This window comes from Miniopterus schreibersii (genome assembly GCF_964146895.1).
Source record: "Miniopterus schreibersii genome assembly, chromosome: X".
Lineage (NCBI taxonomy): Eukaryota > Metazoa > Chordata > Mammalia > Chiroptera > Miniopteridae > Miniopterus > Miniopterus schreibersii.
This window is the reverse complement of record NC_138104.1, coordinates 69,209,933-69,224,527: the sequence shown is the minus strand read 5'-3', so window position 1 is coordinate 69,224,527 and position 14,595 is coordinate 69,209,933. Positions and strand designations below refer to the sequence as shown.

The 14,595-nt window shown below is 42.3% G+C and overlaps 1 protein-coding gene across 2 annotated transcripts in view; it reads left to right on the top strand.

The window, feature by feature from the left end:
• The first annotated feature begins 11,012 nt into the window (after nucleotides 1-11,012).
• GAB3 (GRB2 associated binding protein 3) overlaps nucleotides 11,013-14,595 on the top strand; it is a 65,838-nt gene continuing 62,255 nt past the window's right edge. The window contains exon 1 of one of the 2 annotated variants that reach the window (XM_081126050.1): nucleotides 11,013-11,121. In XM_081126050.1, coding sequence (XP_080982176.1) covers nucleotides 11,050-11,121 — 72 coding nt within the window. In that variant the 5' untranslated portion in view covers nucleotides 11,013-11,049. The remainder of the gene's footprint in view (nucleotides 11,122-14,595) is intronic. The other variant, XM_081126049.1, reaches the window with a different exon arrangement.

Sequence of the window (14,595 nt, the reverse complement as noted above, 5' to 3'; positions counted from 1 at the left end):
CCTGGGGACACAGAATGTCACTGTGGTTCACTCCTCAGAAATGGAGTCTTAGTCCATGTCCCTTTCACTGTGGACCCCCCCCCCCCCCGTGGTTCTTTCCCCAGTTCCTGATTGCATAATTGGAATAAACACAATTTGAAGGGTCTCAGGTTTGATTCCCCATCAAGGGCACCTACTTGGGTTGCAGGTTCTCCTGCCCCGGTGGAGACAGTTTTATTTCTTCCTCCCCAATATGTGTGCCTTTTGTTTCTTTCTTTCTTCCTTCCTCCTCCTCCTCCTCCTTCTTCTTGCAAAAGTTTTAATTTTGATAAAGTACAATTTATCAATTTTTTTTTTCTTTTATGGCTTGTGCTTTTAGTGTCATGCCTAAGAACTCATCACCAGATCCTAGGTTTCAAATATTTTCTCCTATGTTGTCTTCTTAAAGTTTTATAGTTTTACATTTTACAAATAAATATATGATCCATTTTTAGTTCATTTTTATATAAGGTATGAGGTTTTGGTTAAAGTTTTTTTAATTTTTGTTTTGTTTTGTTTTGCCCATGGATGTCCAATTGCTCCAGCACCATTTATTGAAAAGACTGTCTTTCATCCACTGAATTGCTGTTGTGCCTTTGTCCAAAACCAGTTTGGCTAATTTATGTAAGTCTATTTTTGGGTTCTCTATTTCATTCCATTTATCTATGTGTCTATTCCTCTATCAATATCACAAGCCTTGATTACTATAGCTATATAATAAGCCTTAAAATTGTGTAAAGAGCTTTCTGTGTTGATCTTGTGTCCTGCAGCCTTGTAAAACTCCTTAGTTATGGGAGTTTTTCTGTAGATTCCTTGGGATTTTCTATGAAGACAATTATATCATTTGTAAATCAAGACAGTTTTATTTCTTCCTCCCCAATATGTGTGCCTTTTGTTTCTTTCTTTCTTCCTTCCTCCTCCTCCCCCTCCTTCTTCTTGCCTTATTTCACTGGCTAGAACTTCTAGTACTATGTTGAACAAGAATAGTAAGAGTGAATATCCCTGCCTGTTCCCAATCTTAGGGGCAAAGTGTCCAGTTTTTCACCGATCAGCATGATGTTAGTCATACATCTTCTATAGATATTCATTAACAAGTTGAGGAAGTTCCCTTTCTATTCCTAGTTTTATGAGAGTTTTTGTCATGAATTGGTGTTGGGTTTTGTCAAATGCTCATTCTGCATCAACTGATATAATTATGTGATTTTTCTTCTTTTGCTTGTTAATGTGGTGGATTGCACTGACTGGTTTTCACATATTAAATGAGTGTTGCAGCTCTAGGATAAACACCACCTGGTCATGATGTATAAATTTTATATATTTGTAAATTCTACTTGCTAGTATTTTGCGAAGGAATTTTATGTCAACATTCATTAGGCATATTGGTCCGTAGGTTTTTGTTTTTTTTTTAGTTTGTTGTTTTTTTTGTTTTGTTTTGTTTTAGATTTTCTTCTATTCTTTTCTTCTTCTTTTTTAAATTTTATTTTTGTTTAAAATATTACAGATGTCCCTTTTTCTCCTCAATGACCTGTTCCACCCCATCCCTCCCCCTCCCTAGTCCCTCTCCCCACCATTGTCCATGTCCTTGGGTTGTGCATATATGCACATAAATTCTTTGGTTACTCTCTCCCCCCCCAACCCCCCCTCCTCCGTCCCTCTGACATTCATCAGTCTCATCTATGCTTCCATGTCATTGACTCTATTCTGTTCATCAGTTTATTAAGTTCTTTACATTCCACGTATAAACGAGATCATGTGATGTTTGTCTTTCTCTGCCTGACTTATTTCACTTAGCATAATATTCTCCAGGTCCATCCATACTGTCCCAAAGGGTACAAGATTCTTCTTCTTTACAGCTGCGTAATATTCCATGGCGTAGATGTCCCACAGCTTTTTTATCCACTCATCTACTGATGGGCACTTGGGCTGTTTCCAGATCTTAGCTATTGTAAACAGCACTGCACTGCTATGAACATCGGGGTACCTATATTCTTTCTGATTAATGTTTCAGGATTCTTAGGATACATTCCTAGCAGTGGAATCACTGGGTCAAAAGGCAGCTCCATTTTTAATTTTTTGATGAACCTCCATACTGTTTTCCATAGTGGCTGCCCCAGTCTGCGTTCCCACCAGCAGTGTCCTAGGGTTCCCCTTTCTCCACACCCTCGCCAGCACATGTTGTTTGTTGATTTGTTGATGGCAGCCGTTCTGACAGGTGTGAAGTGATACCTCATTGTGGTTTTAATCTGCATCTCTCTGATGATTAGCGACATCGAGCATTTTCTCATGTGTCTCTTGGCCATCTGTATGTCCTCTTTGGAGAAGTGTCTATTCAAGTACTTTGCCCATTTCTTAATTGGGTTGTTTGTCTTCCTCTTGCTGAGTGCTATGAGTTCTTTGTACACTTTGGAAATTAACCCCTTACCAGATTCATCCTTGGCAAATATGTTTTTCTAGACCATGGGGTTCCTTTGTATTTTGAGGCTGTTTTCTTTTGCTGTGCAGAAGCTTTTTAGTTTGATGTAGTCCCATATGTTTATTTTTTCTTTTGTTTCTCTTGCCCTAGGAGATGTATCAGTGAAAAGTCTACTACGTGGGATGTCTTTGACTTTACTGCCTATGTTTTCTTCCAGGATTTTTATGGTTTCGTGACTTACATTTAAGTCTTTTATCCATTTTGAGTTTATTTTTGTGTATGGTGAAAGTTGGTGGTCTAGTTTCATTTTTTTGCATGTATCTGTCCAATTTTCCAAGCACCATTTATTGAAGAAACTGTCTTTACTCCATTGGATACTCTTGCTTCCTTTGTCAAATATTAACTGACCATAATGGCGTGGGTCTATTTCTGGGGTCTCTATTCTGTTCCATTGATCTATATGCCTGTTGTTGTACCAATACCAGGCTGTTTTGATTACAGTGGCTTTGTAATACAGTTTGAAGTCTGGTAATGTGATCCCTCCCACTCTGTTCTTCTTTCTCAAGATGGCTGCAGCTATTCGGGGTCTTTTTTGGTTCCATATAAATTTTTGAAATGTTTGTTTAGGTCTGTGGAGTATGCTGTTGGTATTTTAATAGGAATTGCATTGAATTTATAAATTGCTTTGGGTAGTATGGACATTTTAATGATATTAATTCTTCTAATCCATGAGCATGGTATATTCTTCCACTTGTTTAAATCTTCCTCTATTTCTTTTTTCAGTGTCATGTAATTTTCTGAGTATAGGTCTTTTACATCCTTGGTTAAGTTTATTCCTAGGTATCTTATTTTTTTAGTTGCAATGGTAAATGGTATGGTCTGTAGGTTTTAAAAATTATTTTTACTGTACTTTTCTGGTTTTGGCATCAGAGTAATACTGTCCTCATAGAATGAGATGAGAAGTGTTTGATTTGGGCTTGTGACAACAAATTCATTTTTTCTCATTAAACTTTGCTTTAATGGGTCTCAAAATTCTGTGTCATATTTTTGGTCAAGTTGTTTCCATTAAAAAGTACTGATTTTAAAAACTAATAACTTAAAAATTGCCACACATTTTTAATTTTTAAAATTTTTAACCCAGTGATGCCAATTCTAGGAATCTATCCTAAGTATCCCAAAACACCAATCAGAAAGAATATATGCAACCCTATGTTCATAGCAGTACTACTTACAGTAGCAAAAATCTGGAAACATCCCAAGTGCCCATCAGTAGATAAGTGGATAAAAAAGCTGTGGGACATTTACACCATGGAATACTATGCAGCTGTAAAAAAGAAGGTTCTCTTACCTTTTGGGACAGCATGGATGGACCTGGAGAATATTATGCTAAGCGAAATAAGACAATCAGACAAAACCAAGTGTCACATGATCTCACTTATGTGTGGAATCTAAGGAACAGAATAGATTGATGAACAAGATAGGACCACAGACATGGATGCATGGAACAGACTGACAGATCTCAGAGGGAAGGCGGGAAAGGGGGGGAGAAGAGATTAACCAAAGAATTTATAAGCATATATGAATAGCACATGGACACATACAATGGACAGGCAGGGGCCTGGGAAGGATGGGAGATGGGTGGATGGGGGTAAGAGGAGAAGTGGGGGACATCCATAATACTCTCAACAATAATAGATAGATAGATGATAGATAGATGATAGATGATAGATAGATGATAGATGATAGATAGATAGATAGATAGATAGATGATAGATAGATAGATAGATAGATAGATAGATAGATAGATAGATAGATAGATAGATAATAGATAGATAGATGATAGAAAATAAAATAAATGTGGGAAAAAATTGCCACACAAAGAAAACCAAATGGTCCACAAAACATCCTCCTTTCCTTCTGAAGATTTTATGATGCATTGTAATTATTAACCAGTCTTTTACTATTAAATGGTCAATTGATATGAGAAGTTCTCGTGTGTGTGTGTGTTTACTTTTCAGATGAAGTTTATTATTACATTTGGGATTCCTTACTAAACCATAGCACTTGGGATCTGTATATGTCTTTTTTTATGGTTGCATATACAGACAAACAGTTCTGAGACCGTTCTTCCACCACTAATCAAGTCATGGGTGGCAGGTATTGGGGATAATATTCATTTAGCCTTCTGAGCTTTCTGAGCAGATTTGATGACTGCCAGCTCCAGCCACCTTCTTGTCCACTGCTTTGATGGCATTCACAGCAATTGTCTCATGTCACAAAAAGCAAAATGGCCTAGAGGAGGACAGTCAGAGAAGCTCTCAGCACATATGGGCTTGCCAGGAACCATATAAACAATGGCAGCATCACTAGATTTCAAAAACCTTAGGACATCTTCCAGTCTTTTTCCCAGAACAACAATCGGTCTTCTTCAGCTCAGCAAATTTGCAAGCAAGCAATGTGAGCTGTGTGACAATCCAACACATGTACATATCCAACAATGATTTGGCCTGGATGGTTTAGGGTAATCACCTGAGCCGTGAAATCAGCTGCTTCCACAGGTGGGTCATTTTTGCTGTCACCAGCCACATTGCCATGACAAACATCTTTGACAGACACATTCTTTTTTTTTTTTTTTTAAATATATTTTTATTGATTTCTGAGAGAGAGGAAGGGAGGGGGAGAGATAGAAACATCGATGCCGAGAAAGAGTCCTTGATTGGCTGCCTCATGCACGCCCCCGCCCCGCTGGGAATTGAGCCCGCAACCCAGGCATGTGCCCTGACCGGGAGTTGAACCTCGATCTCCTGGATCATAGGCCAATGCTCAACCACTGAGCCACGCTGGCTGGGCGACAAACACATTCTTGACATTGAAGCCACATTGCCCCCAGGAAGAGCTTCACTCAGAGCTTCATGGTGCATTTCAACAGGCTTTACTTTAGTTGTAACGTTGACTGGAGCAAAGGTGACCACCATGCCAGGTCTGAGAACACCAATCTTCACTAGGTCCCCAGGGACAGTACCAATAACATCAATTTTATGGATATCCTAGATGCGCAGACACAAGGGCTTATCAGTTGAACGAGTTAGTGGCAGGATGCAATCCAGAGCTTCAAGCAGTGTGGTTCCAATGGCATTGTCATCTTTAATGGGTGAACTTCCATCCCTTGAACCAAGGCATGTTGTTAGCACTTGGCTCCAGCATGTAGTCACCATTTCAACCAGAAATTGGTACAAATGCTACTGTGTCAGGGTTGTAGCCAATTTTCTTAATGTTAAGGTGCTGACTTCCTTAATGAATTCCTCATCTCTCTTCTGGCTGTAGGGTAGCTCAGTAAAGTCCATTTTGTTTCACACCGTGTGTAAGCCAGAAGGGCATGCTCACAGGTCTGCTCATTCTTGGAGATACTGGCTTCAAATTCAGTAACTAAACTGATGAATAAAATAGAACCAGAGGCATGGAAACGGAACAGACTGAGGGAATCTCAGAGGGAATGGGGGAGGTGAGACAGGAAGAGATTAACCAAAGAATTTATATGCATATATGCATTGCCCATGGACTCAGACAATAGGGTGGTGAAGGCCTGGGGCGGGGGTGGGAACTAAGGGGAGAGGAGCAATGGGGGAAAAGGGGGGGGCATCTGTAATAGTCTTAACAATAAAGATTTCTTAAAAACTAAAAAAAATTCACCAACACCACCAGCAGCAATCAGGAGAGCACAGTCAGCCTGAGATGTGCCTGTAATCATGTTTTTGATAAAGTCTCTGTCCTGGGGCATCAAAGATGCTCACATAATAGTTGCTGCTCTCCAATTTCCAAGGGGCGATATCAGTGGTGATACCACACTCACTTTCAACTTTTAGTTTATCCAAGACTCAGGCATACTTGCAGGAGCCCTTTCCCACCTCAACAACTTCCTTCTCAAATCTTGACAGGGTTCTTTTGTCAATCCCAACACATTTGTAGATCAGATGGCCAGTAGTGGTAGACTTGCCCTAATCTACATGTTCAATGACAACAATGTTGATATGAGTCTTTTCTTTCCCATTTTGACTTAGATTTAGCAGTGGTATTCACGACACCTGTGTTCTGGTGGCAAACCCATTGTGAAAAAGCCATACTATTTTAAATGTAACAATAATGGATATAAGGTCAGGATTTTTCATAAAACAGGAAAAAGACTATCATTGATAATAATAAAGTCAAATTTCATATTTCGTATAGAAATTAGGTTGCTTTCACTCCCAGAGAAGAGCTTTATAGATGTCCATATAGGCGAAAGGAGAATTTCCCTATCTGAAATTGTACCATGGCAGTCTAGGCCTTTAATTCACATACTGCATAGATTATTTGAACAAGAGGTGGGTGGGAGGTGGGGAATATCAGGAGGCACAGCTCTCTTCCCTTATTATTGGCCTTTCACACACATGTGAACTATCTCCCCATGTCTGACCCTGATCCAGAAATTGGAGAGACATTTTATTTTCAAATTTTCTCTTTTCACAGAGAATAAGTTAGATGCATGGCCACTTTACCCATTATAACATGATTGAAATAGAAACTCTTCCATAATAGTGGACATTTATTTTCACAAATCCTCCTAGTTATAAGATTTACAGTACTTATTCAACTGCCAAACTAAACCTATTTTAAATAAATAATAAATGGGAAGCCACCAAGAGAATCCAGGTACTGAAAATCACTTTCTATTTAAAGTATCTCCTCTCCCCAGGCTGGAGCTCAAAAAAGCTGGGACAGGGCTTGAAAAGAGAATGAAAACTAATGTAAAGAGGTTGCCTCTCCCTGGGAATTTAGGAGGAGTGACCATGAAGAAGCAATTTGGTTTCCTCTGGAAGGGAGAACATACACTCTGAAAGATGCAGGAATCACACCCTTATTTAACCCACCTGGTTAGCCTGGAGATGAATAGTGGGTAATTGTAAAATTAATCAGGTTGTGATTTGAACTGAAGCCATTCTGGATGATGTTGTTTTCCTAGAGCAAATCAACACAGACCCTGGCACCTGGTAAGCAGCTATTTGTCTGACAAATGCTCTTCTCTCTACCCCAACCAGCAGAGCCGATCAGAAGCAGCTTGCTTTCATCTGGAAGTAACAGAAGTCCGACTCCAGCGCCTTATCTCAGGGCTATGTCTGTCCTCTGGCTCGCTGTCATAATCCAGGGTGAATGGAACTTGATGGTTGCTACAATCATGGTGAACATCATGCTGGTCCATTATATTGAAGACATTTTGCTTACTAGACCTGGTGATCAAGAGGTAGCATAAATGCCTTATTAAGACATGTATGCCTCCTTAGTCATTTGCTCAATGGTTAGAGCTTTGGCCCACGGACTGAAAGGTCCCAGGTTTGATTCCAGCCAAGGGCAAGAAACTCAGTTGCAGGCTCGGTCCCGGCCCTGGTCAGGGCATGTGCAGGAGACAACCAATCGATGTGTCTCTTTCACATTGATGTTTCTCTCTCTCCCTACCTCTCTCTCTCACCCCCTCCCACTCTCTGGGAAAAGCAATGGAAAAATATCCCCAGGTGAGGATTAAAAAAAAAATTGATAAAAAAGACACATGTATGCCAGAGGGTGGGAGATAAAACCCATGAAAACTCAAGAGCCTGACCCTCAATGATGTTTTGAGATGGTCTGGACCATGTCAGGTATTCAACAAGTTGCTGCACCTCATATCACCTACTACTCAGAAAGAAGCACAGCATTTGGTGGGGCTCTTCAGATTCTTCAGGCAACATAACTACCTTTAATTGTGTCATGCCAATGCATTGAGCAAGTAATCTGTAAGGTTGCATGTTTTCAGTAGGACCCAGGGTAAAAAAAAAAAAAAAAAAGAAAGAAAAAGGCTTTGCAGCAGGTCCAAGACACTTGACCTTAATGATCATGCAGATTCAAGATGCATAGAGCCATTTGACATACTAGGAGGCTACATGGAGTCTCTGGCAAATCCCAATAGGAGAAACATACAGGGGACTCCTAGAGTTTTGAAGCAAATCATGTCTTCTACCACAAAAGAAGTATTTTCCTTTTATCAGCAGCCTCTGGCTTGCTACTGGGCTGTGGTAAAGTCAATGTTTGACCATGAGGCATCAAGGCACCATGTACCTTCAGCTGCGCCTGATAAATTAGGTGCTAACTGATCATCCTCTGCAAATGGAATATTTGGGACCAGACTCAAGCAGGTCTGGAAAGTACAGCAAAGTTGCTCTAGCAGGTGGCTCACATCTCTGTGGCCCCTACTGCTGCATGACACACTTTCCTTTGACTCACACCTGTAACATCACAGGGAGTTCTTCATGACTAGGTATATTGGTCAAGGTCTCAGAAGGAAGCAAGTGGTAGACTCAATGGATTGAACTGAGGAGAGCATAATGAGGGGATTTTCTTTTTTTACAGAGGTGAGAGCAAGCTTAAGGGAATTAGTAATAAGTGGTGAAGCTCCCAGGGACTGGCATCAATTGATATGGTCACAGCCACTGCCACTGCTGCTGCTAAGTACTCAACCTGGCCACAGCAGAGACCAACACTGAGCCCCCTATAAGGTAGCATTCCCTGGGGGGCCCAGCCAGCTACCTGGTGGCAGATTGATGAAATCAGATCACATTTATCTGGCAGGGGCAGCAATTTGTCCTCACTTGAATAAGCACTTATTGTAACCCACATTTCTGCCAGCATTGCCACCCACAGACTTACTGTCCCTTATTCACTTTCACAGTATCTCACATAACAGCACTTCTGACTGAGGAAATCATTATAAAACAAAAGACATGTGCCAATGTGCTCATGCTAAGGAACTGCACTAGTCTTACCATGTACCTCATTGCCCTGAAGCACCAGGGATGCTCGGTCTACTGGAGACTCAATTACTGCACTAGTCAGGTAAAAATACACTGAAAGGTGGAGGTTCTATCTTACAGGATGAGGTAAATACTTTGAACTGGCGACCTATATATGATGCTGTTTCTCCATAGCCAGAGTCCATGGGTCCAGGAATGAAGAGGTGGAAATGAATGTGACTCTTCTCACTATCACACCTAATAATCCGCTCTCAAGGTGTCTCTTCCTATCCCCACAACTTTGAGTAATGCTGGTTCCCAAGGTAGGAATGCTTCTACCAGGGTCACAACATTGGTTCCATCAAATCGCAAGTTGAGATTCCCATCTGGCCATTTAGGGTTCCTTATGCCAGTGAACCAAAAAGCAAACCGTGAGTCTACTGAGCTAGTTTGGATGGTTGATGTTGATTATCATATGGAAACCAGGGTTCTGATAAACAACAGGATTGGAAGGACTATGTCTTGAATCCAAAGGATCCTCTGGGGCACATCCTACTGCTATGTCCAGGCAAGACCACTGAGGATTCAGACTTGATGGGAGTAAAGGTTTGGGTCACTCACCAGGTGGAGAATTCTGACCAGCTGAGGTCCTGACTGCAGAAAAAGGGAGAACAGGGAGGGTAGTGGAAGAAGGAAGTCATAAAGACCAGTTACAGTCTCAAGACCAGTTATAGAAATGAAGATTGTAGTAGCTCTATGTGTGTGTGTACATGTAAACTTTTCCAATCTTCCTTCTCTCTATATCTTATACATGCCAAATATAGGTTGATAGAGGTTATAGGATACTGAGGTGGGATGGTGTCTGAACTAGAAAAGGACTGACTGTACCCTAGAGATGGCTGCAATTACTGATGGAACTTTTGGTCTCGTTTTAGGAGTGCTTTTTTCAGTAGGTTTTTCCATGTGAATCTCTTAGGCAGGAAAGGAGGGAGTGTCAAAGGTTCTTTCTGAGTCTTTTGTTTCCTTTTATTAAGTTTATTTTTTATTGTTGACAGTATTACCGATGTCTCCTATTTTCCCTCCACTTCCCCCCTCCACCCAGTCCCCTCCTCTCTCCAGGCCTACACCACACTATTGTCTGTGCCCATGGGCTATGCATATATGCATACAAATTCTTTGGTTAATCTCTTCCCGTCCCCCCCCCCAACCCCTCCCCTCCTTAAGGTCGATGTTTCCTTGTTGATTGAGTCTTTTGTTTCTTAATAATCAGCTTAAAACCAGTATCCCAAAATGCAAATTTGGGGGTGGCACAACTTTGGTCCCCCTAAGAAACATTTCTCTGCAAACAATCAAGTGGAACAGGAAAGTCATTTACTGCCTAATATATACATGGCAGGTGCAAATCACAGGTTTAGGCTTTCGGTACCCTGAGGCCCTGGACCAGCCCTTTTGACGTGACTGGTCACGGGTGGGGGTGAGGGCAACGGAGGACAGTTTAGTACTTCGTTCTCTTTAGGTTGCGGGGCCCCTTCCGTGCGCTCTCCGGTGGTCCGCTACAGGCCACTTGGCTGGCCTCTTCCTCGAAGGGGCTTCCGGGGCTTTGCCGCCTGCTCCCCCGCTGTCTCGAGCCGCGGGCGGTGGCGCCCGTCCCCTCCAGGGCGGGGGGCGGTGGCCGGAGGCTGGGGTCGCCGCGGCCGCACTGGGCGGCGCTGGGCGGGCGGGCGCTGGGCCCGCCCCGTCGGAATCCTTGGCCCGACTTCCTCCTGCCGCGGGCGGACGACCCAGCTGGAGGAAGGGGCGGCGGCGGCTGCAGCGGCCACGATGAGCGCAGGCGACGCTGTGTGCACCGGCTGGCTAGTCAAGTCGCCCCCCGAGAGGAAACTGCAGCGCTACGTGAGTAGGGGCGCCACCCGCCCGCCCTCGAGTCCTCGGGTCCCCACTTGCGGGGTGGCGCTGGGAGCCCCGGGGTTCTATGCGCCCCAAAGGCAGCCGCTCCCAGCTCTCGGGGCTGCAGGCAAGGCCGATCCACCGAAAGCGAAATCGCACGTCGATCCAGTGTCCCAGCCGCTGGCAGGGGCCCGCTGACGCTTGCTCGCGGGGCCGGCTGCTCCAACCGCCCGGCTGACCCTAGAGGAGGAAGGCGGGTTGGGGCTGAAGCACCAGACGCCAGTGTCGGTGCAGGAGCGGCAGAGAGACATCTCGAAAGAGTGCCCTGTCTCTGGAGAGGAGTGGCCCTGAGTCCCATTGCCCAGGGAGGAAGACAGGGCAGGGGTTGGGGAGAAGCACAGCCGAACGGGGCCTGCATTCCACTTGGACCTTAAGGAGTGCTCTCTCTTGTAGTTCTCACTGGACACTCTTATCTGGAACCTTCCACAGAGTGTAACTCCTTTCTCATGCTGTCTCTTCTCAGCTTTTTCTTTATGCTGACACGTCGCTTTTTTTTCTAGTACCAGCAGGAACCATGGACTTTTGCTAGTATGCAATAAAGGACACTTGGAAGAGCATATCTTCCTACAAGCACATCTTCCTACATATTCTATTACCATTTTAAAGGCACTGCCCACAGCTCAAATGTTCATTATCTCCATCAGCACCCTCAGTATAAGATCTTTAAAACTTTCCTCTTCAAGACTTGATTGCTACTGAATGTTCTTCATCCATTAGGAAGAACCACTTCAGCCCTCAGGGAGTTGCATATAAATAGATATCAGGGCTTCTTGCTTTTTTTAGGCTGGGAGTAGCTTGATGGACCCATCTTGTTCATAATTCCCAATTTCTCTGCAACTCCAGAGCAGGGTGCTAGCAATGCATTCGTTTCTGCTCTGCTCCACAGCAGCCCACGGACAACCTCTTCTGTATGGCATACTCCCAAACTGATGTCCAAGTTTCAGCCAAATTTCACCATTGTTTTTGTTCCTACATTTATGAGGCACATACTGTGTGGAACTGGAGGAGGAGGGACTATAGAAAACTTTAAGCATTTATGTATACTTCCAGAATGCATGACGGCAGCCTTTCGTGAACATACAGGGCCCCTTTCCCCACTGACCCTAGACTAGACGGTATCACTCTCTTAGGAGTTTTGGGAAGTTTTTTGTTATTAGTTCTGCGGAGCAACATTTTACAGGAATGTTGTTCTACTTACCATGTAGATGTCACAGATCTATACATACTGAGATTTTTCAGATTAACTACCAGTGTGTCCCTCCATGATTCTTTTTGAGTCCTCAAGTCCATAAACACAAGGTCCGATATTTCTCAGCCTCTGAATCACCCAGCTGCTTCCCTAAAAAACAGTGAAACTGTTTTGCAGACTCACTGATATTCAAAGGAGGCAAGAGAAGGAAACCTTCTCCCCAGGATCTTTATGGGCAGGTGAGGGTTTGTCACAGCTTGTGGTACTTACAAGGCCGACTTAAGGTGGGTTTCCTTGTTGCCTTTTGGAATGTGAGACATTTTAAAGGTTCACTAGATATTTTCAGCGTTTCACTCATTCTTCAATAAGATGATTCAGAAAGATGGTGAACCTGGAGGGCAAAGTTTATGGAAGACTTTTCCAGTCCTGTTTTATATCTTGTCCCGACCAGACTGGCTTAGGAAAGTTTATTAGTATTTCATCAACTTTGGGAAGGCATGAGTGTGTATACCGATTATAATACGTGCTTCATTCTTTTTGGGTGCAATGGAGGTGTGGCAAGTGTGGACTTTGCACAGCTTACGGGTAGGCGTTTGCGGCACTGTGATGGTGGGGTGGTGATAGAGGAGACTTAAGACACAAGAGTACCTAGATATCATCTTATCAACACTCAAAGACATAAACCTTGCCCTTTTAGCCCATGGTTGGGAATTTTTTCTCATTAGGGTCATAGCCTTAGTCTGTGCTGTTTCGTTGAACGGTGTCTCTGGAACGCACTTCAGAAAGAAAAGTCCTCTTCCTCTCATTTCTAGGTTCTGCAGGAATCCTTGTTGCCACTAGATGGCGATCATGTGTCAGTTCAACGGGGCATGGAGAGCACTGCTATTCACAAGCCAATTTTAATTAAGATCTTGTCACGTCCTCCTTTTAATTGAGTGCCCACTCTGAACCAGGCCCTGTGTCACCGGCTAGAGATACAGAGAAAGGAAGACTTGCTCCCTGACCTCAATAATTCCACAATCTAACATTTGTACCCCAATAACATAACAAAGCTAGTTTGTCGCACAACCAGGGCAGTAACTCAGTTCTTTGCGCTGCCAGGTCAACAAGCAGCGGGCCTTTAATGTTTGTTAACTTACAAATGGAAGCTGAGTATGTTTTTAGTTAAGTCTTTCAGTCCAAGGTAAGCTTGTGCTTTAGTCTCCACTCCGTGAGCCAAGGCAATCAGAAAGCTGTTTTTATCACTGCTCTTTTAAAAGATAGTTGATTCTTTTGTATTTTTAGTTTCACAAATAATATAGGAATATATTCTTGTAAAAATTCAAACAATCTAGGACCTTTTCTGTGCATGTCCTCCTTATTCCACTCCCCTCCCTGGGGATTACAAATGTTAGCAGTTTGGTGAGTATCATCCTAGAAAAATTTCTACAAAACATACAATTTTCTTTTTGCACAAATGAGATCATACTATAAAATTGTCTTGCAATATTATTTTTTCATAACAATCCTGGATATCTCCAGGTTAGTGCATATAAATTTACTTCATTCTCTTAAACCACTGCTTAATATTCCTTGTAATATATGTAACATAATTTAACAATTTCTCTATTGATGAACATTTGCCCTGCTTTATTTTCTCAACTTTAAAGAATGCTCTAACAGCAATGATAATAAAATTATAATAACTCAAATTTATTGAATGCTTGTGTGTGCCAGGCACTATGCTAAGGACTTTACTTATATTATCTCATTTAGTCTTCAAAGCAACACTAAGAGCCCAGGTACTGTTTTTATCACTGCATACAAAGTTCTTTATGGCTATATAATTTTAAAATATTTTCTACCAGCCTGTAGTTTGTTTTTTTCATTCTATTTACAGTGTCTTTTCTAGAACAAAGATTTAAAATTTTTGATTAAGTCCAATTTATCAGTTTTTCTTTTATGAATTATGTTTTTAGTGTCAACTTTAACAACTCTTTGCTTAGCCCTAGATTCTGAAGATTTTCTCCTGTGGGTTTTTTCCTAAAAGTTTTTTTTATTATTTATTTATATTTATTTATCTTTATTGTTGAGTGTATTACAGATGTCTGCCCCCCTCCCGTTGCTCCCTTCCATTCTTCCCCTCCACCCAGTTCCTGCCCCACCCCAGGCCTTCACCACCTTATCATTTGCATCCATGGGCAATGCATATATGCATGTAACTTCTTTGGTTAATCTCTTCTCTTCCCCCT